General features: G+C 45.6%; 1 protein-coding gene across 3 annotated transcripts in view; it reads left to right on the top strand.

Moving 5' to 3' along the window:
- Positions 1-24,041, top strand: part of LOC126248201 (retinol dehydrogenase 13-like) — a 199,242-nt gene that overhangs the window by 70,784 nt on the left and 104,417 nt on the right. For all 3 annotated transcript variants that reach the window (XM_049949001.1, XM_049948999.1, XM_049949000.1), the window contains exon 3: positions 6,365-6,568. In XM_049949001.1, the coding sequence (XP_049804958.1) occupies positions 6,365-6,568 (204 nt within the window). The remainder of the gene's footprint in view (positions 1-6,364; positions 6,569-24,041) is intronic.

The following is a 24,041-nucleotide window of genomic DNA, read 5'->3' as shown; positions in this document are numbered from 1 at the left end:
TAAGTGTCAGGTTGCCTTTTCTGAAGGTGTTTGTCAGAAGTGAGGCCTTGTATGGAAGTGAAACGTGGACGATAGGAAAATCAGACAGGAAGAATATAAAAGCTTTTGAAATATGGTGCTATAGAAGAATGCTGAAGATTAGATGGTTAGATCGACTAATATGCGAGGATAGTCTTCTTCTTAACTGTCACTATGGCCTGGGAGACCATTTGCGTTTTCTACATTCCTCCACCAGTCGTTTCTGTTCCTTGCTTCTCGTGGTCAATTCTCCTTTTCTCAGGTGAGTCGCCTCCGTATCCCTACTGATATCACCCTCCCATCTTATCCGTGGCCTTCCTCACCCCCTTCTGCCTTCCACGGATCCTGGAAATGATATCTGTGATAGTTTTTCCCGTTCCATCCTTATTAGGTCTCTAGCCCATAACAGATCTTCCTCTCTTTATCCTTCGGGCAATATCAGCTTGCGAGTATATATCAACCAGTTCCTGGTCGTTTAATATCCTCCATTCCTGTTACTGGGTGTCCCTCTCGGGGCCAAATATTTTCCTTTCTGTAGACAGTCCTCACCAATGTATTTTTTTGTGCGAGCGGAGATGTAACCCTCCACACAATCCCCAACCTGGTGCACCATCGGCATTATGTTTGGTTGCCCATCCTAGAGGCGTTTCCTTTTCCACAGCTTTTGACCCACTCCTGGCCGTAAGAAGATACTGAACAGAACTGGGGGAAAGTGAAGTGATACAACTTGACTAAAAGAAGGGATGGATTGATAGAATACATCCTGAGGCATCCAGGTATTGGCAATTTGGCAATAGAAATGTGAGGGGTAAAAATTGCACAGAATCGTAGAAGGAGACCAAAGCTCGAATATAGCAAAGCAGTTTCAAATGGAAGTAGGTTGAGGTAGTTATACAGAGATAAAGAGTCTTGCACAGGATGGACTAGCATGGAGAGCTGCATCAAATTAGTCTTCGGACTGAAGACCACAGCAAGAACAACACTGGTAAAAAGTTTCGGTGATGCTGAGCTACAATCATACAGCACATTTTGAAGCATTACACCGACATTTGATTGAATGTATCTCTATATTTCCAGTGCACAATCTAGATTTCGGCTTTCACGCCACTGTCGAGTACAATGATCTTAGAACATTAACGTATTTTGCTATGTACTGTGCAGGATGACGTATGTACAGATCAACACATTTACTTAACATGATATGAATGGTATAAAATTAACCTCTTGTAGGAACGTAGCACGCCGGCCAGTGTGCCCGAGCGGTTCTAGGCGCTTCAGTCTGGAACCGCGCGACCGCTACGGTCGCAGGTTCGAATCCTGCCTCGGGCATGGATGTGTGTGATGTCCTTAGGTTAGTTAGGTTTAAGTAGTTCTAAGTTCTAGGGGACTGATGACCTAAGATGTTAAGTCCCATAGTGCTCAGAGCCATTTGAACCATTTTTGAACGTAGCACATTACCGTACAAGCAAATTACATCAGGGAAAATCAACCCAAAGCAGGTGAACAGGTGTTTACCTGCCTTGAGCAGATTGTCCATGTATGATGTGCCTGTACGATAATGTGTAGCATTCCTTCAAGACATTAATTTTGTACCATTTATATAGCAGAATACATTAATGGCCATCGTACTCGATAAGGGCGTGAAAGCCTAAATCTATGATATTCCAGCCGGAACATAACGTCATTTTGACACAGTATTTCGGCTGCCCACCTGGCCGCCATCTTCAGCTGAGTAAACCGCCGCAATAACTCGCCAGAACGGAAATCAAACGTACCGCGGCGACTCCTTTATACACAATCTGCAAGGTCTCGCGCGTGCCCTATAACTGCCCTCTAGCGCAAGGCTAAACATGCCACCGGTGGTGAAAAGTAGCGGAAACTATAAATCGATATCGAACACTACTGACAGCTTTCTATGACCGAAACAAACATCGTTGTTTTTTAATGTCAAACAAAATAGGGCTCCAACTCTTACTTAAAGGATACGCCTTATCTCTGTTTATAATATTGTCAGATAGCCGGATTTTAATAGCTTCTTTCACTACACAGTCCCACTTGTGTTTCATTGTACACCATTTTATGTCCTTCAGTTAGAAAATGTTCCGCAACCGCAGATTTTTCTGGCTGAAGTAAACGCGTGTGGCGATGGTGCTCCACGCATCGATCCTGGACCTACGAATCGTTTGTCCAATATATGCTTTCCCGCAATGGCAGGGAATTTTGTCGACACCGGACTTCCTCAAAGCCAAATCATCCTTCACTGAGCCCAACAGAGCTCTAGACGTAGCTGGCGGACGGAATACGCTTTTAATATCAAAGCTCGTTAAAGTTCTTCCTATTTTTGAAAAGATCCTTCTACATCTACATACAGGGTGTTTCAAAAATGACCGGTATATTTGAAACGGCAATAAAAACTAAACGAGCAGCGATAGAAATACACCGTTTGTTGCAATATGCTTGGGACAACAGTACATTTTCAGGCGGACAAACTTTCGAAATTACAGTAGTTACAATTTTCAACAACAGATGGCGCTGCAAGTGATGTGAAAGATATAGAAGACAACGCAGTCTGTGGGTGCGCCATTCTGTACGTCGTCTTTCTGCTGTAAGCGTGTGCTGTTCACAACGTGCAAGTGTGCTGTGGACAACATGGTTTATTCCTTAGAACAGAGGATTTTTCTGGTGTTGGAATTCCACCGCCTAGAACACAGTGTTGTTGCAACAAGACGAAGTTTTCAACGGAGGTTTAATGTAACCAAAGGACCGAAAAGCGATACAATAAAGGATCTGTTTGAAAAATTTCAACGGACTGGGAACGTGACGGATGAACGTGCTGGAAAGGTAGGGCGACCACGTACGGCAACCACAGAGGGCAACGCGCAGCTAGTGCAGCGGGTGATCCAACAGCGGCCTCGGGTTTCCGTTCGCCGTGTTGCAGCTGCGGTCCAAATGACGCCAACGTCCACGTATCGTCTCATGCGCCAGAGTTTACACCTCTATCCATACAAAATTCAAATACGGCAACCCCTCAGCGCCGCTACCATTGCTGCACGAGACACATTCGCTAACGATATAGTGCACAGGATTGATGACGGCGATATGCATGTGGGCAGCATTTGGTTTACTGACGAAGCTTATTTTTACCTGGACGGCTTCGTCGATAAACAGAACTGGCGCATATGGGGAACCGAAAAGCCCCATGTTGCAGTCCCATCGTCCCTGCATCCTCAAAAAGTACTGGTCTGGGCCGCCATTTCTTCCAAAGGAATCATTGGCCCATTTTTCAGATCCGAAATGATTATTGCATCTCGCTATCTGGACATTCTTCGTGAATTTGTGGCGGTACAAACTGCCTTAGACGACACTGCGAACACCTCGTGGTTTATGCAAGATGGTGCCCGGCCACATCGCACGGCCGACGTCTTTATTTTCCTGAATGAATATTTCGATGATCGTGTGATTGCTTTGGGCTATCCGAAACATACAGGAGGCGGCGTGGATTGGCCTCCCTATTCGCGAGGCATGAACCCCTGTGACTTCTTTCTGTGGGGACACGTGAAAGACCAGGTGTACCGCCAGAATCCAGAAACAATTGAACAGCTGAAGCAGTACATCTCATCTGCATGTGAAGCCATTCCACCAGACACGTTGTCAAAGGTTTCGGGTAATTTCATTCAGAGACTACGCCATATTATTGCTACGCATGGTGGATATGTGGAAAATATCGTACTATAGAGTTTCCCAGACCGCAGCGCCATCTGTTGTTGAAAATTGTAACTACTGTAATTTCGAAAGTTTGTCTGCCTGAAAATGTACTGTTGTCCCAAGCATATTGCAACAAACGGTGTATTTCAATCGCTGCTCGTTTAGTTTGTATTGCCGTTTCAAATATACCGGTCATTTTTGAAACACCCTGTATCTACATATACAGATATACTCCGCTAGCCACCAAGCGGTGTGTGGCGGAGGTCACTATTCGCACCAAAGTCATATTCCCCCCCCCCCCCCCCACCCCTCTGTTCCACTCGCCGATCGCGCGAGGGAAAAACGACTGCCTGAACGCCTCATTACGAGCTCCAATTTCCCTTATCTTTGAATGGTGATCATTATGAAAGTTGGTGGTAATAATATATGCTCTACATCCTCGGCGAAGATCGGATTTTGGAATTTAGTGAGCAGCCTCTTCCGTTTAGAGCGTCGTCTATCTGCAAATGTGTCCCACGTCAAACTTTCTATGAGATTTGTAACGCTCTCGCGATGGCTAAATTTACCAGTCACGAATCTTGCCGCTCTTCTTTGGACCTTCTCAAGCTCTTGAATCAGACCCAAGTGGTAAGGGTCCCATACAGACGAACAATACTCTAAGACTGGACGAACTAAAGTATTGTAAGCAATTTCCTTTGATGAATGACTGGATAGCTTCAGGATTCTACCAATAAACCGTAATCTAGAGTTCGCTTTACCCGTTACTTGTGTAATCTGATCGTTCCATTTGAGATCATTTCGAATAGTCACACCCAGATACTTGACGGATGTTGCCGCTTCGCCGGCCGGGGTGGCCGAGCGGTTCGAGGCGCTACAGTCTGGAACCGCGCGACCGCTACGGTCGCAGGTTCGAATCCTGCCTCGGGCATGGTTGTGTGTGATGTCCTTAGGTTACTTAGGTTTAAGTAGTTCTAAGTTCTAGGGGACTGATGACCTCATAAATTAAGTCCCATAGTGCTCAGAGCCATTTGAACCGTTTTTGTTACCGCTTACAAAGACTGGACATTTATTTTGCACTCATGCATTAATGGGGATTTTCGCTTTGTTATACGCAGTAGGTTACACTTACTAATATTGAGAGATAACTGCCAGTCATGACACCACGTGAAAGTTAGGCATGCCACCGATTTGCTTGTATGTTCTGTTGGTTCCCGCGAAGATCCAGTCTGTAGAGCAAGACGGATCTGATTGTCGGTATAACCAGTCTGCTTGAACACAGCTTTTAAATGAAACAGATCTTGTGTCAAACTGTCTGAATCTGAGATGGCGTAAGCTCTTTTTACCAATTTAACGGGTGATCAAAAAGTCAGTATAAATTTGAAAACTTAATAAACCACGGAATAATGTAGATAGAGAGGTAAAAATTGACACACATGCTTGGAATGACATGGGGTTTTATTATAACAAAAAAAAGAGTTCACAAAATGTCCGACGGATTGCTCTGGTCAGCAAAACTGCTACCGTGACGGGTGAGAGGTACGCCGATATGTTACAGAATCGCATCATCCCCAGCCTGGCTGATAAACACCTTCTGGAACGTACGATGTTTATGCAGGATGGCGCTCCACCCCATATTGCTAGACGCGTGAAAGATCTCTTGCGCGCGTCGTTTGGTGATGATCGTGTGCTCAGCCGCCACTTTCGTCATGCTTGGCCTGCCAGGTCCCCAGACCTCAGTCCGTGCGATTATTGGCTTAGTGGTTACCTGAAGTCGCAAGTGTATCGTGATCGACCGACATCTCTAGGGATGCTGAAAGACAACATCCGACGCCAATGCCTCACCATAACTCCAGACATGCGTTACAGTGCTGTTCACAACGTTATTCCTCGACTACAGTTATTGTTGAGGAATGATGGTGGACATATTGAGCATTTCCTGTAAAGAACATCATCTTTGCTTTGTCTTACTTTGTTATGCTAATTATTGCTATTCTGATCAGATGAAGCGCCATCTGTCGGACATTTTTTGAACTTTTGTATTTTTTTGTTATAACAAAACCCCATGTGATTCCAAGCATGTGTGTCAATTTGTACCTCTCTATCGACATTATTCCGTGATTTATTCAGTTTCAAATTTACACTGACTTTTTGATCACCCGGTATGTAGGACCCCATTACGTTGATACGATGGATGACAACTTGATACATGAAGATATCAGTCCGCATGCGTGGGCTTACGACAAACATTGTGTCCTAATGTCCCAATATTCCTCCTGTAGACCAAGACATCCAAAAACGGAAGTTTTCCATGTTTTTCAACTTCCATTGTGAACTTAATATTGGGATCCTGACAGTTAAAATGATCTAGGAAACGATCCAGAGCCTCCCTCTCATGTGGCCATACCATAAACGCATCGTCGACGTATCTCCAAACGGAGCCACAGCCAAAATCTAGATTGTACACAGGAAATGTAGTGAAATGGCGGTTTAAAAACAGTGGTGTCCTGTGCATTCAGTGTCTTTCTATTGTCGGGAACACAGATACTTTTTTTCCCCGGTTACGGGTTCCCAAGCTGCATATGGTGGCCCACAAACATTGGATACACCTCGAGAGAAACAATGATGTGATTTGTGTTTCCAGGAGCGACCGTGGTGCTGGCGTGCCGAGACGAGCAGAAGGCGGAAACAGCGGCGGAGGACCTTCGGAAGCGGTTGCAGAGCTGTGAGGGGGCGGGACAGGTGCACGTCCAGAGGCTGGACCTCGCATCTCTCACTTCAGTTCGCGCCTGCGCACGACGGCTCCTGGAGCAGCACCCTAAAATACACCTGCTCATCAACAACGCCGGTAACAACAACGCACTCTTTGATGTATGCCGCAGTAAGCCTAGATGATATTACTATAGGTTGACTTCTGGAGGAGGCCGATGGATGACAACTTGATGCATGAAAATATCGGTCCGTATGCGTCGAATTACGATAAACACTGTGTCCTAATGTCCCATCATCCCTCCTGTAGACCAAGACATCTAAAAACGGAAGTTTTCCATCCTTTTCAACTTCCATAGTGAACTACAACACACGGAAAAGATTATTTCACTTTAGTAAAACTCTTTAAGAAAGAATAGTTAATTTACGTGCAGTCCGTGTCCAGATGAACGACAGTATATAGGGTGATTCTCACTAATGTTTAAAAAACCCGAAGCGACATACATGACGCACAGACAAGTAATTTATTAGCGGGTGACAATTATTGAATTATATGAAATAAAATCGTCATATCTTCTGAACTGTTTGCGTTATAGGACGTTCAAACTGCACGGTCGGCCGCGGTGCATGATGGGAGGTAGTATGCGCATGCGCGCGACTTGTTGTTGTCGTCCATTTGCACGTGAAAATGTCAGGAGGGTACAGCGTACCTGAGCGTATAGCGCTTGTGAAGGCCTACAATGCGACCAATAACAACCCATCTGCGGCTCAAAGGAAGTTTTCGACAGAGTTCAAGCTGAAGGCAACCGGTCCAAGTGTGCTAACAATCAAGAATTTGATTCGCAAGTTTGAGAGAACGGGTAGTGTTCGTGATGACAGTGTTGGCAACGTCGGTCCTCCAAAAAGGGTGAAAACGCCCAAAAACATCGAGAAGACACGCGCTGTGTTTCAAATCAGCCCCAGGAAACTGATCAGACGAGCTGGACAACAGGTAGGAATCAACCAAGAGAAACTGCGACGAATTGTCGTTGAAGATCTGCATCTCTTTCCGTACAAAATTCGAACCCATCAGCCATTAAGCCCCAGGGCCATGTAACAGCGGTTGTGTTTCGCCAACACTATTGTTCACAGAATTGACGAACAGGACTTTGAGGTGAACATGGTTTGGTTTAGCGACGAAGCCTACTTTCATTTGGATGGGTTCACCAATAAGCAAAATTGGCGCATTTGAGGGACTGAGAATTCATATTTCGCCATCAAGAAGTCTCTTCACCCTCAATGGGTGATGGTGTGGTGTGCAATGTCCAGTCACGGAATAATCGGTGCGTTATTCCTCGATGGCACGGTGACTCCCGAACAGTACGTGAGAAGGTTTTTGTAGATGATTTCATCCCGATTATCCAAAGTGACCCCGATTTCGACAAGATGTGCTTCATGCAAGACGGAGCTCGACCCCATCGAAGCAGCAGAGTGTTTGGTGTCCTGGAGGAGGGGACCGCATTCATGCTCTGAGATACCCAGAGGCCACTGGCATGGGCCTCGATTTACCTTCATATTCTTCAGATCTGAACACATTGACTCCTTCTTGTGGGGCTATATTAAAGACAAGGTGTACAGCAATAACTCCAAAACCAATGTTGAGCTGGAAACATCCATTCAGGAGATTATCGACAGTATCGATGTTCCGACACTTCACGGGTCATGCAGACTTTCGCTATAAGTCTGGCCACATCGTCGCCAAGGATGGCAGGTTTATCGAAGGTATCATAACCTAAATCCGAATACCTGTAGTGACGTTTACATGTTGAATAAAGTGTGTGCACATCGTAGTTTGTAACTAATTTACGTTTTTTTTTTCAATATAGCTCAATAATTGTCATCCTGTATAAGACACATGAGGCCGCAAATGTCGGGAAATACCCCAAAAGTGGATAACCAATGTTGAACATGTGGCGTCACCAGATTATATACCACGCCGCACGTGCAGTGTTTGAGCCTATGGGTCGGTCGCACCTGATCATCCCAAAACAAGTCGAGTATCCACGTCGGTCTGACTCTAGGTCTATGTGCGCGGCTTTAGCATGGGTTTCGAGTGTTGCGTGTGGCAGGTAATATTTTTTGCACTGTGTTAGACAATTATGTGTTTACATTTTGGTAAGATTTGACATTTTATTTACCGGTCTCGCATCTTCACTGGTTTACTGCAAAGTACAGTACAACAAAAACCTAGCGTATTGCGTCACAAGTAAATGAGTACAAGCTTCCAAATCGCGTGGCTGACATTAAATGACCTACGTTTTCTTTACTAAATAAAATCAGTTGACATAAAAAGAAGGGACAAAAGGAAAGAAACACAAAATTGTGGTGTCGCGTATCGATAACACCCTGCTGGCGTCAAAGTTGGCAACGGAATTGCGAGTTCACGACAGACACCGATAGCGTTCGCGCGGGATGTGGTGGACCCAGTGGAGGCAAGCCTCCAGCGGATCTGGACTACGAGCGTCCTATTCCGCCGCAATATAAGGTGACTGGAGGCAGCCACACACCACACTCGCACTTGGAACCTCTTCACTGCGTGACGCTACTCAGACGCTGCCTAGTCGCGGCTCCGACACAATCATTCCTGCTTTAGTTCCTTGTTGACATCGAGAGCTGCACTCTATTTCTTGCTGCATTATTGGCAATGAGTCTTTGGAGAAATAAAAGTTAAGTAAAACTTCGGTTTACTGTGTAAACTTGTTCGCTTATCATCTCTGCTCCTATCCAGCTGCCGGCCGCGGTGGCCGTGCGGTTCTAGGCGCAGCAGTCCGGAACCGCGGGACTGCTGCGGTCGCAGGTTCGAATCCTGCCTCGGGCATGGATGTGTGTGATGTCCTTAGGTTAGTTAGGTTTAAGTAGTTCTAAGTTCTAGGGGACTGATGATCTAAGATGTTGAGCCCCATAGTGCTCAGAGCCATTTGAACCATTTTGAACCTATCCAGCTTTCCTACGACGACAATTTCTGCACCACTCTGTAGCCCACCTCTCCCTACCATCATGTACGAAGTCGTACACAACATAAATAACAACAGCTTTCGGTTGGTTACCGCGAGGACAATAATATGTAACTGCTACGTTTACAACAAATCACATTTACAAAAGCTGTTCGAAACAAGAGTAGCCTAGACGAGCGATGTGCAGTAGCGACGGTAGCATCGACAAGCCCACTGCTCACGTGTGGCGAGGTACATGATCTGATGACGTCACATGTTCAACATTTGTCATCCACTTTCGGAATATTTCCCGACAATTACCACCCCATGTGTCTGACGTTAAATTACTTGTCTCAGCGTCATCTACGTCTGTTCGGGGTTTTTTAACCGCTGGTAAGAATCACCCTGTATATTTAGTACCGTCGCAAATGGTTCAGATGGCTCTAAGCACTATGGGACTTAATATCTGAGATCATCAGTTCCCTAGACCTAGAACTACTTAAACCTAACTAACCTAAGGACATCACACACATGCATGTCCGAGGCAGGATTCGAACCTGCGACTGGAACAGCAGCACGGTTCCGGACTGAAGCGCCTAGAACCGCTCGGCCACAGCGGCCGGCTAATACCGTCGTAGAATACAAAGATAACAGTTATTATTTTGAACAATACCGAATGAGATACTAATATCAATGTACACTTAACTATAAGTTTGGTATGCAGCTCTGAATTATAATACTAGCTGATTGCTGGATTGAGGAGTGGGGATGCTGCTATCATAGTCGGCTATCACAGAGTTGGGTGAGCGGCGCTGCTGTCTAAGTAGACTTGCAGCAGCAGCAGCAGCAGCAGCAGCAGCAGCGTACCGTACCCTCTTAGTGCGTGTCTCCACCTACGTCTCTCGTTCGTGGCAGCGTCTGGCAACGACTGTTTCTAGCTTGTGGCTCCGTCGTGAGGTACCAACTTTCTCCTGGAAACTCACTCTTCGGACGATCCTTCGTAGTCGTGTTTCTTATCTCTACTTGGTTAATCTCACTGCTATCTTTACGCTCTTTAGTACGCTCCTGGTCATCAAAACCGCAACACAATAAAACGGGATTCAACAAACGTCAAATTACCGTGAAATAAAAAAATGAAAAGGTCGTGTCGCATTGCTGGCCTCCCCAACCGGGGAAGTTCGACCGCCTGGTTGCAAGTCTTATTTCAGGTGACGCCACATGGGGCGACTTGCGCGTCGATGACGATGACATGATGATGAGGACAACACGGTACACAGTCCACGAGCGGAGAAAATCTTCAAGTCGGCCGGGAAGCGAACCCGAGTCCACTGCATGGTAGGCAAACACGTTACCACTCAGCTAAGCAGGTGCACGACCGCGACGTGTACTACATGCTTGGACATGCAGACGATTAGTATTTCAGCACAAATACCCCGATGTGCCAAAACGTTATGACCACCTGTTTAATAGCGTGTTGGTCCACTTTTCAAACACAGCACAACAGCGATTCTGCTTGGCATGGATTCTACAAGTCCTTGATTGGTTTCCAGAGGTATATGGCACCAGACGTCTACTAACAGGTCACTAAATTCCCGCAAATTACGGGACACTTGTTTGTGGGCACCAAATATGTGTTCCAGTGGGTACATGTCAGGGGCATTTGTTGGCTAAGACATCGATGTGAGTTCACCGTCATGCTCGTCAGACCACTGCAGCACTATTCTGGCCTTGTGTACTGGAGAGTTATCCTGCTGGAAGATGTTGTAGTCATCAGAGCAAACTTCAACCGTGAAGGGATGCAGGTTGCCCGAAATAATGTTCACACGAATCACTGCTGTCATGGTGCCTTCGAGTACTGCCATAGGTCCCATAGAAGTTCAACTCAATCTACCCCGTAAAATAATTCTGCTCTCTTCGGCCTTCATCCGTGGCGCGGTCCACGTTTCAAACAGCAATTCGTCTGGATGACGGTGTGCAAGGACCCAAACATCGACCTGGTGTAACAAGAAATGTGATTTATTCGACAGGCGACACGTTTCTATTGATCCATGGTGAAAACTCAGTGATGTTGTGCCCACTGCACTCGTAGCTGAAGATGTCGCTCGATCAACACAGGAACACGTAGGGATCGTGTAATGTAGAACTCAACGTCCAACAATGGCTTTGAACGGTGTGCTCAGAAACATTTCCGCCTGCACAAGCCTTGTACTCTGTTGGTAGATCTGCCACAGATCGCTGCCTATTCTGGATTACACAGTGGGCGATCCAGCGATCTCTACGTTTTTTGATTCTTCCGCTTACATTCTTTCATTATTGCGTCACGTACTCGTTACACAACCAGGAGGCAGTCAACTTCGCGGTGGACAACGTTTTTGCTCATCAGTGCTGGTATGAGCAACGCCATCTACACTCAGTATGGAAGAAAATATTATGCAGCGGGTTTCTCATTCAGAAATCGCATCTGAATGTTGGTTCTTTGTGAGAAAATTGGGTTATGCCTCGTGTAAGAAGGAGAAACTTCTACCAACACCAGTGTACGACACTGGTAGCATTGTGCGCTATGGAGACTGCGGTTTATCATTCATTTGCATCGACATACACTGATGAGCCGCCGGCCGCTGTGGCCAAGCGGATCTAAGCGCTTCAGTCTGGAACCGCGCGACCGCTACGGTCGCAGGTTCTAATCCTGCCTCGGGCATGGATATGTGTGATGTCCTTAGGTTAGTTAGGTTTAAGTAGTTCTAAGTTCTAGGCGACTGATGACCTCAGACGTTAAGTCACATAGTGCTCGGAGCCATTTTTTGAACTGATGAGCCAAAACACTATGACCACCTGTATAACAGCTTGTTTCTCCGTTTTTGCAACGAAATACATCACCGATTCTGCATATCAGAGATCAGACAGTTTGTTATAGGTTTGTGGAGGTATGAGGCATTAGATGTCTACGCACAGGTCATGCAATTCTCGTAAATAACGGCCGCTGATTTGCGTACGCGGTCATATCGCCCAACAGCGACCCAGGTGGATTGCATTGAATTTACATCAGGCGAATTTGGTCACCGTGACATCAACGTGAGCTTACTATAGTGCTGCTCAAACCACTGTAGCACGATTCTGGCTCCGAGACACGGACAGTTATACTGCTGACATCGCCGTCGGGGAAAACATCAAGCATGAAGGGACGCAGTTGGTTCACAGCTGTCAGCGTGTCTTCAATGCCTACCACAAGTCCCATGCAAGTGCAGGAAAATGTCTTCCACAGCATAATCCTGCTTCCACCATCCTGCGTCCGTGGCGCGCTGCACGTTTCGAGGCGCCGTTCCCCTCGATGACGGCGTTTATGGAGACGACCATCGACCTAGTGTAGCAAAAATGTGATTCACCCGAAGAGCCCACACGTTTTCGTCTGTAGACGTTTTAATCCCGTGGTCCGGTGCCCACTGCAGTCGTTAACTGACGATGTCGTTGGGTCAACGTGTGAGCACGTAGGAGTGGTCTGCTGCGGAGTTCCATGTTCAGCAACGTACGATGAACGATGTGCTCCGAAACACTTGTTCCCTCACCAGTATTGAACTCTTTCGGCAGAGATGCCACAGATCACCAACTACCCTACTTCATCTACATCTACAAGTATACTCTGCAATTCACATTTAGGTGCCTGCAGAGGGTTCATCGAACCACCTTCACAATTCTCTATTACTCCAGTCTCGTATAGCGCGCGGAAAGAACGAACACCTATATCTTTCGGCCGGCCGGAGTGGCCGAGCGGTTCTAGGCGCTACAATCTGGAACCGCGCGACCGCAACGGTCGCAGGTTCGAATCCTGCCTCGAGCATGGATGTGTGTGATGTCCTTAGGTTAGTTAGGTTTAAGTAGTTCTAAGTTCTAGGGGACTGATGACCTCAGCAGTTAAGTCCCATAGTGCTCAGAGCCATTTGAACCATTTTTTGCAAATCACACGTAAGTGCGTGGCAGAGGGTTCATCGAGCCACCCTCAAAATAATTTTTCCACTCCCGAACAGCGCGGGGATAAACGAACACCTGTATCTTCCCGTGCGAGCTCTGATTTCCCTTACTTTATTATGATGATCGTTTTTCCCTATGTAGGTCAGCGAGAACAGAATATTTTCGTATTCAGAGGAGAAAGTTGGTGATTGGAATTTCGTGAGAAGATCCCGCCGCTCGAGAAACGCCTTTGTTTTAATGATGTCCACCCCAAAGGCTGTATCATGTGCGTGGCACTCTTTCCCGTATTTCTCGATAATACAAAACGTGCTGCTCTTCTTTGAACTTTCTCGATGTACTCCGTTACTGCTAGCTGGTAAGGATCGCACGCCGCGCAGCAGTACTCCAAGAGAGGATGGACAAGTGTAGTGTAGGCTGTCGCTTTAGTAGCTCTGTTGCATCTTCTAAGTGTTTTGCCGATAAAATGCAGTCTTTTGTTCGCCTTCCCCAAGAGATTTTCTATTCCTAGGCATTGAGGTATCTTACCCAAATCGTTTCGCAATTTGTCAGAGCAAATACACCAAATAGATGCTTATAGTAGTAATCTTTATTTACGACAGGCTGTTGTCGCTTAATCGCCATTTTCAAGTACCTGCAATTATAATTCTGGGGAAAACAGGTATGGATAGCAATTGCAGGTACTTGAAAATGGCAATTAAGCCAAAACAGCCTGTCGTAAATAAAGATTACGTACTATAAGCAGCTATTTGGTGTATCTACTCTAACAATCACGTCGGTATCAGACATACATTAATATGCTGGCTCTAAAGAAGAAAAATTGTTTCGCAATTTGTTTCGAACTTCTGATAACTTTACTGGACAGTAAACGACAGCATCATCTGTAAAGAACGTAAGACGGCTGCTCAGATTGTCTCCTAAATCGTTTACATAGATATGGAACAGATCATTTATGTACATAGAAAATAACAGCGGTTCTATCACACTTCCCTGTGGCACTCCTGACGATACCCTTCTTTCTGCTGAAGACTCGCCGTCGAGGACAACATACTGGGTTCTGTTACTTGAGAACTCTTCGAGCCACTCAGATGACTGTTTGCAGCAGGATAAGTATCCACACGGACAGTGTGACAACGTGTGGAGTAACGAGGACTGCAGCAGGGCGACAACAGTTGCGGCGTCCCTTGACGTGGCATCAGAGACTCACTGAGCGACAGGGTTGCTTCCAGTGACAACACTGGAGACGGGAGTGCAGCACGTACTTTTTCATACGAGTCCAAGTTGAGCGTAAAGCATTACGGTGGATGTATCCATGTATGGTGGCGTTCGTCGTCATCCAGAATTCGAAACCAGAACAACTGTTAGCATGAGTGACGTAAAAGTAGATATCCTAGGTGTTGCGAAACAACTCAAATCACTTAAGAAAGGCAAGTCTGCCGGTCCAGATGGTATATCAATCAGGTTCCTTTCGGAGTATGCAGACACAATAGCGCCTTTGTTAGCAATCATATACAACCGCTCACTTAACGATAGGTCTGTTCCTAAAGACTGGAAAGTAGCACAGGTCACACTAATATTCAAGAAAGGAAATAGGAGTAACCCATTGAATTATAGACCCATATCACTGACCTCAATTTGCAGTAGGATTTTGGTGCATATACTGTATTCGAACATCATGAATCACCTTGAAGAAAATGACTTATTGATACATAACCAACACGGATTCAGAAAATGCCTCTCTTGTGCAACACAGCTCTTTATTCCCATGAAGTAACGAGTGCTGTCGACAAGGGATCTCAGATAGATTCCATATTCCAAGATTTCCAGAAGGCCTTTGATACCTTTCCTCACAAGCGACTATTAATCAAATTGCGTGCATGTGGAGTATCGTCTCAGTTGCATCACTGGATTCGTGTTTTCCTCTCAGAGAGGTCACAGTTCGTAGTGATATACGACAAATCATCGAGTAGAACAGCCGCGCGGGATTAGCCGAGCGGTCTGGGGCGCTGCAGTCATGGACTGTGCGGCTGGTCCCGGCGGAGGTTCGAGTCCTCCCTCGGACATGGGTGTGTGTGTGTTTGTCCTTAGGATAATTTCGGTTAAGTAGTGTGTAAGCTTAGGGACTGCTGACCTCCGCAGTTAAGTCCCATAAGATTTCACACACATTTGAACATTTTTTTTAGAACAGAAGTGATATCTGGCGTTCCGCAAGGTAGTGTCATAGGCCCTCTGCTGCTCCTGATTTATGTAAATAATCTAGGTGATAATCTGAGCAGCCCCCTTAGACTGTTTGCAGATGCCGCTGTAATTTAGCGTCTAGTAAAATTATCAGACGATCAATTCCAATTACAAAATGATCTAGAAAGAATTTCTGTATTGTGTGAAAAGTAGCAATTGGCACTAAACAAAGGAAAGTGCGAGGTCATCCACATCAGCACTAAAAGAAATCCGACAAATTTTGGGTATACGATAAATCACATAAATCTAAGGGCTGTCAATTCGACTAAATACCTAGGAACTACAATTACGAGATGTAGATGTCATGTGGGCCCAGGATCTAACGTTAAGCTATGGGGGTCATTACGTACGCAAGACGACTGACTACGTTTGTTCGCACAGCCGATACATGTAAGATTTATTAAGTCCGCGGCTGTGCCGTATCTTCGATTTTCTGTGACGTTACATTTCAACAAGATAAGGCAAGACCACGTGTTTCCTGTGCGGTCTTACGGGGACCTGCACGTCATGAGGGTCCAAAATATGGAAACTTTTATTTAATGAAATACTGCGATTCCTCCATATACTAAAAACATATACTATATGTTACTGATTACAGCACATTAATGTTCCACAATAATATTTATTAGTTCGTTATGATCCGTTTTCGGCTTCTTAGGCCATCTTCTGATACCTTGATGTTGAACAGATAGTCCACACAACTTCAGCGAGAATTCACAGCTGTACTAAGAATGCTGTACAAAGGTATGTGACATTTTATGAATAGATCGATACAAAAGACAAGCATGATGTACTGCCAAAAGAGACACTGAACAAATAAAGCTTACATTACAGTATATTCAACAGAAATGTTCTACTAGTGAATAATGGCACAGGCTACTATGTCATATGGACAAACTGGTGAATGTGATGAACAGACCGAATAAAGAGAGGTTATTAGCTAATGGTGAGAGAAATAATAACTGGCTGCTAGTTTAATAAGAGTGAGTAATGGAACTGTGTTTGGTCATTAAGGACGAGATTCTCTGATTGGTCTTTATTAATGGCCAGGATTTCAACTAATGTTAGTCTTGTCCCTTTAGTTCCTTTATGTACAACATCACATTTCACATCATATGAATGAACGTTTCCGATGGTGGCCTTGTAAAGTTGCTGGCTGGCCGGCGGCGGCTTGCTGTGAGGGCAGTGGCATCCAGGGAACGAACCCAGGCCCCGGTATATGGCTGCCTGCGCTTGCTGACAGTAGATGCCTAGCAGGTCAGTGAGTGGGACGGAGCTAGTTCGGCCCTTGGCCCTTCAGAGCTGATGCTGATCCATACAGCTGGTGGACGCATAGGTTGACGGACGATGGTGATTGCACCAGTGGACGGTGGTAGAGCGATAATGCTTCTCCAGGCCACGTGGCGGTATCCAACTCTACAGCTGTCACAGGTTCGATGCCTCCTGACGTTTGGGCAATCATCAATTTATACGTGCCAGAGCCAGGTGTGTTGACATGCAAATACCCAGGCGTCCAAGTAGCTCACCTGCTGCAACGCAGCAAGAGCATCCTGGATTGATAACACGGCCGATTGCTGACCGAGTTGTTGTACCAATGTACGGAGACGTGCCACGATGGTGAAATGATACACCAGATGGTCACTGCCATCAATGTGATTACTGCAGCTGTGGCTTGCGCCAGGCAGCGCCGCTACACTGCTATACTGTATACACACAATAAGAAAAAATTCGTTAATTGTTATCCCTCTTGATGTTTCAATGTTAATGGCTAGCAGTTTATTATGGTGATATGACACTGAGGTGTTGGATGTGATGGGATGCCTCCTAATATCGTGCCGGACCTTCTTTTGCCCGGAGTAACGCAGCAGTTCGAAACGGCATGGACTCAAAAAGTCTTTGGAAGTTCCCAACAGAAATAAAGAACCATGCTGCCTCTGTATCCGTCCATAAGAGCGAAAGTGTTGCCGATACAGGATTTGTGCACGAACTGACCTCTCGATTATGTCCCATAAATGTTCGCTGAGATTCATGACGGTCGACCTCGGTGGCCAAATCATTCACTATAATTGTCGAAAATGTTCTTCAAACCAGTCGCTAACAATTGTGGCTCAGTGACATGGCGCATTGTCATCCTAAAAATGAAGTCAATGAATGGTTGCAGATGGCCTCCACGTAGCTAAAATAACAGTTTCCAGTCAATGATAGCTTCAGTTGGAGCAGAGGACCCAGTCCATTCCATGTAAAAATAGCCCACACCATTATGGAGCCACCACCAGCTTGCACAGTGTCTTGTTGACAAACTGGGACCATGGCTTAGTGGGACCTGCGCCACATTCGAACTCTACCATCAGCTCTTACGAACTGTTTTCCAGTTGTCTAGGGTCCGACCGATATGGCCACGAGTCCAGGGTAGGGACTGCAGGCGATGTCATGCTGTTAGCAAAGGCATTCGCGTCGATCGTCTGCTGCCATAGTCCATTAACGCCGTATTTCGACACATTGTCCTAATGTATACAGTCGTAGTACGTCCCACATTGATTTCTGCGGTTTCTCGCGCAGTTTTGCAAGTCTCTTAGCACTGAAAACTCTATGGAAACGTCGCTGATCTCGGTCGTTAAGTGAAGGCCGTCGGCCGATGCGTTGTCCGCAGTGACAGGTTATGTCTGAAATTTGGTATTCTCGACACACTCTTGACACTGTGGACGTGGAAACAATGAATTTCCTAACGATTTCCGAAACAGAATTTCCCATGCGTCTAGCTCCAAATGCCATATCTCGTTCAAAGTCTGTTAACGCCCTTCGTGCGCTCATAATCACATTGGAAACCTTTTCATATGGATAATATGAGTACAAATGACAGCTCGCCAATACGCTGCCCTTTTATACCTTGTGTACGGGATACTATCACCATCTGTATAAATGCATACCGCTATCCCATGACTTTTGTCACCTCAGTGTTGTTGTTGTTGTGGTCTTCAGTCCAGAAACTGGTTTGATGCAGCTCTCCATGCTACTCTATCCTGTGCAAGCTTCTTCATCACCCAGTACCTACTGCAACCTACATCCTTCTGAATCTGTTTAGTGGATTCATCTCTTGGACTCCCTCTACGATTTTTACCCTCCACGCTGCCCTCCAATACTAAATTGGTGATCCCTTGATGCCTCAGAATATGTCCTACCAACCGATCCCTTCTTCTAGTCAAGTTGTGCCACAAATTTCTCTTCTCCCCAATTCTATTCAATACCTCCTCATTAGTTATGTGATCTACCCATCTAATCTTCAGCATTCTTCTGTAGCACCACATTTCGAAAGCTTCTATTCTCTTCTTGTCTAAACTATTTATCGTCCACGTTTCACTTCTATACATGGGTACACTCCATAAAAATACTTTCAGAAACGACTTCCTAACACTTAAATGTATACTTGATGTAACAAATTTCTCTTCTTCAGAAACGCTTTCCTTGCCATTGCCAGTCTACATTTTGAAGTGTTGGCAGAAGAGCCAACACCGTGTTGCTAGAGGAGGCCGAAATGCACGCGTTTAATTACACGCAGACTGGCGTGAGGTCTGGAACAGGACAATGACTTGAGAATTGCAAATAAAGTACGTAGATGATGTAATACTTAACTTTAATCCATAATTGGTGTACATCGCTCTTGACGGTGCAGGTTTTATAATAAGCTCAATATAACTGGTAATGGCGCCTTGCTAGGTCGTAGCAAATGACGTAGCTGAAGGCTATGCTAACTATCGTCTCGGCAAATGAGAGCGTGATTGTCAGTGAACCATTCCTATGAACGTCGGCTGTACAACTGGGGCGAGTGCTAGTAAGTCTCTCTAGACCTGCCGTGTGGCGGCGCTCGGTCTGCAATCACTGACAGTGGCGACACGCGGGTCCGACGTATACTACCGGACCGCGGCCGATTTAAAGGCTACCACCTAGCAAGTGTGGTGTCTGGCGATGACACCACACATTTTATATCCTCTCTACTTCGACCATTATCAGTTATTTTGCTCCCCAAATAGCAAAACTCATTTACTACTTTAAGCGTCTCATTTCCTAATCTAATACCCTCAGGATCACCCGATTTAATTCGACTACATTCCATTATCCTCGTTTTGCTTTTGTTGATGTTCATCCCTATATCCTCCTTTCAAGACACTGTCCATTCCGTTCTGCTGCTCTTCTACTTCCTTTGCTGTCTCTGACAGAATTACAATGTCATCGGCGTAACTCAAAGTTTTTATTTCTTCTCCATGGATTTTAATTCGTATTCCCAATTTTTCTTTTGTTTCTTTTACTGCTTGCTCAATATACGGATTGAAAGACATCCCTTCCCAACCACTGCTTCCCTTTCATACCCCTCGACTCTTATAACTGCCGTCTGGTTTCTGTAAAAATTGTATATAGCCTTTCGCTCGCTGTATTTTACCCCTGCCGTCTTCAGAATTTGAAAGAGAGTATTCCAGTCAGTGTAGCATATTTCACAATCCAAATAAAATTTATAACAGAAATCATCTCCTACACTCTTGCCCTCTTCCAGTCACGAACGGAGTATTCGAAAAAAAGTTGTGCGAATGTCTCCATATGCGACCTTATCTCGCTTTTCTTGCTGGTGTGGTGTTATCACGAGATGTGTGATGCAGGGAGAGGAATAGCTATATAGCTCAGAACGAGTGAAATGGCTCGACGGATTCTCCAGTGGGATGAGGAGAGTTAAAATACCTCGATCTACCATCCAGATTTAAATTTTCCTTAATCACTTAATGCAGATATCTATAAGATTCACTGAAAAACATATGTCCGATTTATATCTCTAATCACAGAATCTGTAACACTCTCGTCGTCTCTTTTCATTCCCCCAGAAGCAGGAAGGAAAAATCCATGTCCGACTCTACAGGTTTAGGAAGCCTTAGCTCGAATGAGGCTAATACCGGTACGGTTCCTTTGGAACAGATACCATCCACTTCCTTCTCCGTCCTAATCATATGCGAGCTTGTGCTGAGTCTCTAAAGAGCTCATTCTACAACAGGTTAAACCATAATTTTCGATAGTATATTAGTTCCTTAAACTAGCCAAATACAGTTTCGAAAAAAAAGACCTCCCCCGTAAAGCGCCGCGAGTATCCTCGTAAGACTCTCGTACAGACACACCTCCTTCAGCTGGACTGGATGATAATACAAATTGCGTATTCCTATTCGTGAACTGGCCACACAAGAGTCTTATTCTCGGTTTCCTTTGCACGACTTTCTCTCAGAATTCTCCCTTTAAATTAATTTCCTCTCCCTACATCTGATTTAATACACTGACAGAGAAAAAAATGGAACACTAAGAAGGACTTATGCGACATAAACGAAAGTTCGTAAGCGTGTTTGTACATCCGAAAGATGGCGTCTATTCGAATTTCGCGCCAGTCGCATAAGAGTGGTGCCAGTAGCGCCACTATGAGGCTACAAAATATGTTTGCTTTAAATACACGCTGTAACGGTGGTATCTTTAATTACCTTCGACATTGGACGTGGTAAGTTAAAGTTAGTGAAGAATGTTTTTAAGGTGACAAAGACGCCGTTATCAACACCTCACTGAGTTTGAACCAGGTCGTGTAATAGGGTTATGAGAAGCTGGATGTTCCTTCTGCGATACTGCAGAAACACTTGACAGGAATGTAGCATCAGTACATGGTTGCTGGCAGCGGTGGTTACGAGAATATTCGGTCGCAAGAATACGGGTCTCCGGATGACCACGTGGCACTCAAAAAATGGTTCAAATGGCTCTGAGCACAATGGGACTCAACTTCTGAGGTCATTAGTCCCCTAGAACTTAGAACTAGTTAAACCTAACTAACCTAAGGACATCACAAACATCCATGCCCCAGGCAGGATTCGAACCTGCGACCGTAGCGGTCTTGCGGTTCCAGACTGCAGCGCCTTTAACCGCACGGCCACTTCGGCCGGCCCACGTGGCACTACCGAGAGGGAAGACGTATGGCTCTGGCGCATCGTACTGCTTCTGCAGCAACAACTTGAGCAGCAGTTGGCACCACAGTGACACAACGAACTGTTACAAATCGGTTACTTCAAGGACAGCTCCTAGCCAGACGCCTTATAACGTGCGTTCTACTCACCCCAAACCACCGCCATTTGCGATTTCACTGGTGTCCAGCGAGAGCTTAGTGGAGGGCAGAGTGGAGGTCTCTTGTGTTTTCTGATCCTCAGGCCAGTGATGACTATGTGTTCGTTAGGAGAAGGCTAGCTGGGAACCTGCAACAGACCTGACTGCGTGCTAGACACACTGGACCGACGCCTGGAGTTATAGTCTGGGATGCGATTTCGTATGACAGCAGGAGCGCCCTCGTGGTTATCCCACGCACCCTGACTGCGGCCGCGTGGTTAGAGGCGCCATGTCACTGACTTCGCGGCCCCTTCCGCTGGAGGTTCGAGTCCTCCCTCGGGCATGGGCGTGTGTGTGTGTTGTTCTTAGCATAAGTTAGTTTAAGTAGTGTGTAATTCTAGGGACCGATTACCTCAGCAGTTTGGTCCCTTAGAAATTCACACACATTTGAACATTTGAACCCTGACTGCGAATTTGTATGTCATTCTGGTGACTCGATTAGTTGTGCTGCCATTCATAGACAGCATTCAAAAATGTTCAAATGTCTGTGAAATATTATGGAACTTAACTGCTAAGGTCATCAGTCCCTAAGCTTACACACTACTTAACCTAAATTATCCTAAGGACAAATACACACACCCATGCCCGAGGGAGGACTCGAACCTCCGCCGAAACAGCATTCCAAGGGGTGTTTTCCAACAGGACAAAGCTTGCACTCATAGCGCAGCTGTAACCCAATAGGTTCTACATAGTGTCGATATGTTGCCTTGGCCTGCTCGATCACCATATGTCTCCAATCGAGCGCATACGATACTTCATCAGACGACAACTGTTCAAAATGTGTGTGAAATCTTATGGGACTTAACTGCGAAGGTCATCAGTCCCTAAGCTTACACACTACTTAACCTAAATTATCCTAAGGACAAATACACACACCCGTGTCCGTGGGAGGACTCGAACCTCCGCCGAAACAGCATTCCAGGGGGTGTTTTCCAACAAGACAACGCTTGCCCTTATAGAGCAGCTGTAACCCAATAGGTTCTACAGAGTGTCGACATGTTGCCTTGGCATGCTCGATCACCATATGTCTCCAATCGAGCGTATACGATACTTCATCAGACGACAACTCCTGCGTCATTCACAACAGCATTTAATCGTCCCTGTATCAAAAATGGTTCAAATGGCTCTGAGCACTATGGGACTTAACATCTGTGGTCATCAGTCCCCTAGAACTTAGAACTACTTAAACCTAACTAACCTAAGGACATCACACACATCCATGCCCGAGGCAGGATTCGAACCTGCGACCGTAGCAGTCGCGCGGTTCCGGACTGCGCGCCTAGAACCGCTAGACCACCGCGGCCGGCCGTCCCTGTATCGACCGACAAAATGCAACAGGCGTGGAACTCATCCCACAAACTGTACAACACAATGCATGCATGTTTGCATGCTTGCATTCAACTTTCTGGCTGCTATACCGGTTACTAATGCACCAGCGTTTCACTGTTGCAATGACTTATGTGGCGCTTACTTTAACCTGTGATCTTTCAATGTTAATCACTTAAATAAGTTACCTAGAAAAATGACTTCTCAAATTTCATTAGTCTACATTAATTATTATTTGGTGCCGCGATTTTTTTCCTTCAGTGTATTTTAGAAACACGTTATTCTCTCGACACTGTTTTGCCTAACTCGATGTGACTTAGTACAGTGGAATCCCTATAACTCGCTGCTCAAAACCTATGCAAGACCCCCCACCCACGTCCCCCCCCCCACCCACGCACTATACATCATTTGTGAAAGTAGCTAAATATGTTGTAGGAAAGAGACTGAGATGTAAAGACGTCGAAATTTACGTGCCCTTTGCAGCTTCCATTGTGGTTTTGCTATGAAGAACTAGCTGGCTTTGTACAGTAGCTATATCTACACACAAATGTACACTCTACACAATTATTGTACAGTGGTGTTTCCTGGAAATAAAAATAGAAACCCCTGGAAGAACTATAGTTACGCACCTGGAAATTATAGCATCGCTTTTGTTGGAACTAAGGCGACCAGTTAAAACCTTATCTGCCTGTTTATCAGTCACACAGACCTGTTCTTGACAAGACTGTCAAGCATCTGAGCAGTATCAGGAATAAGTTCGAAGAGAGTGCTGCAGGTACTCAGTACGTTCCCTCCATTCTCCCACGATATCTAAATCTGCCATTTGCCTTCCCTGCTACTGATTTTGTGTGCTGTTCCATTTCATATCGCCTCCTGTAACTACCACCAGATATTCAAACGATGTGACAGCGTGCAAAAGTTTATGACTAATTGCGCAAT

Source organism: Schistocerca nitens, chromosome 3 (genome assembly GCF_023898315.1).
Source record: "Schistocerca nitens isolate TAMUIC-IGC-003100 chromosome 3, iqSchNite1.1, whole genome shotgun sequence".
Classification (NCBI taxonomy): Eukaryota; Metazoa; Arthropoda; class Insecta; order Orthoptera; family Acrididae; genus Schistocerca; species Schistocerca nitens.
The sequence above is the reverse complement of the archived record's forward strand: the minus strand, read 5'-3'. Positions and strand labels throughout refer to the sequence as shown.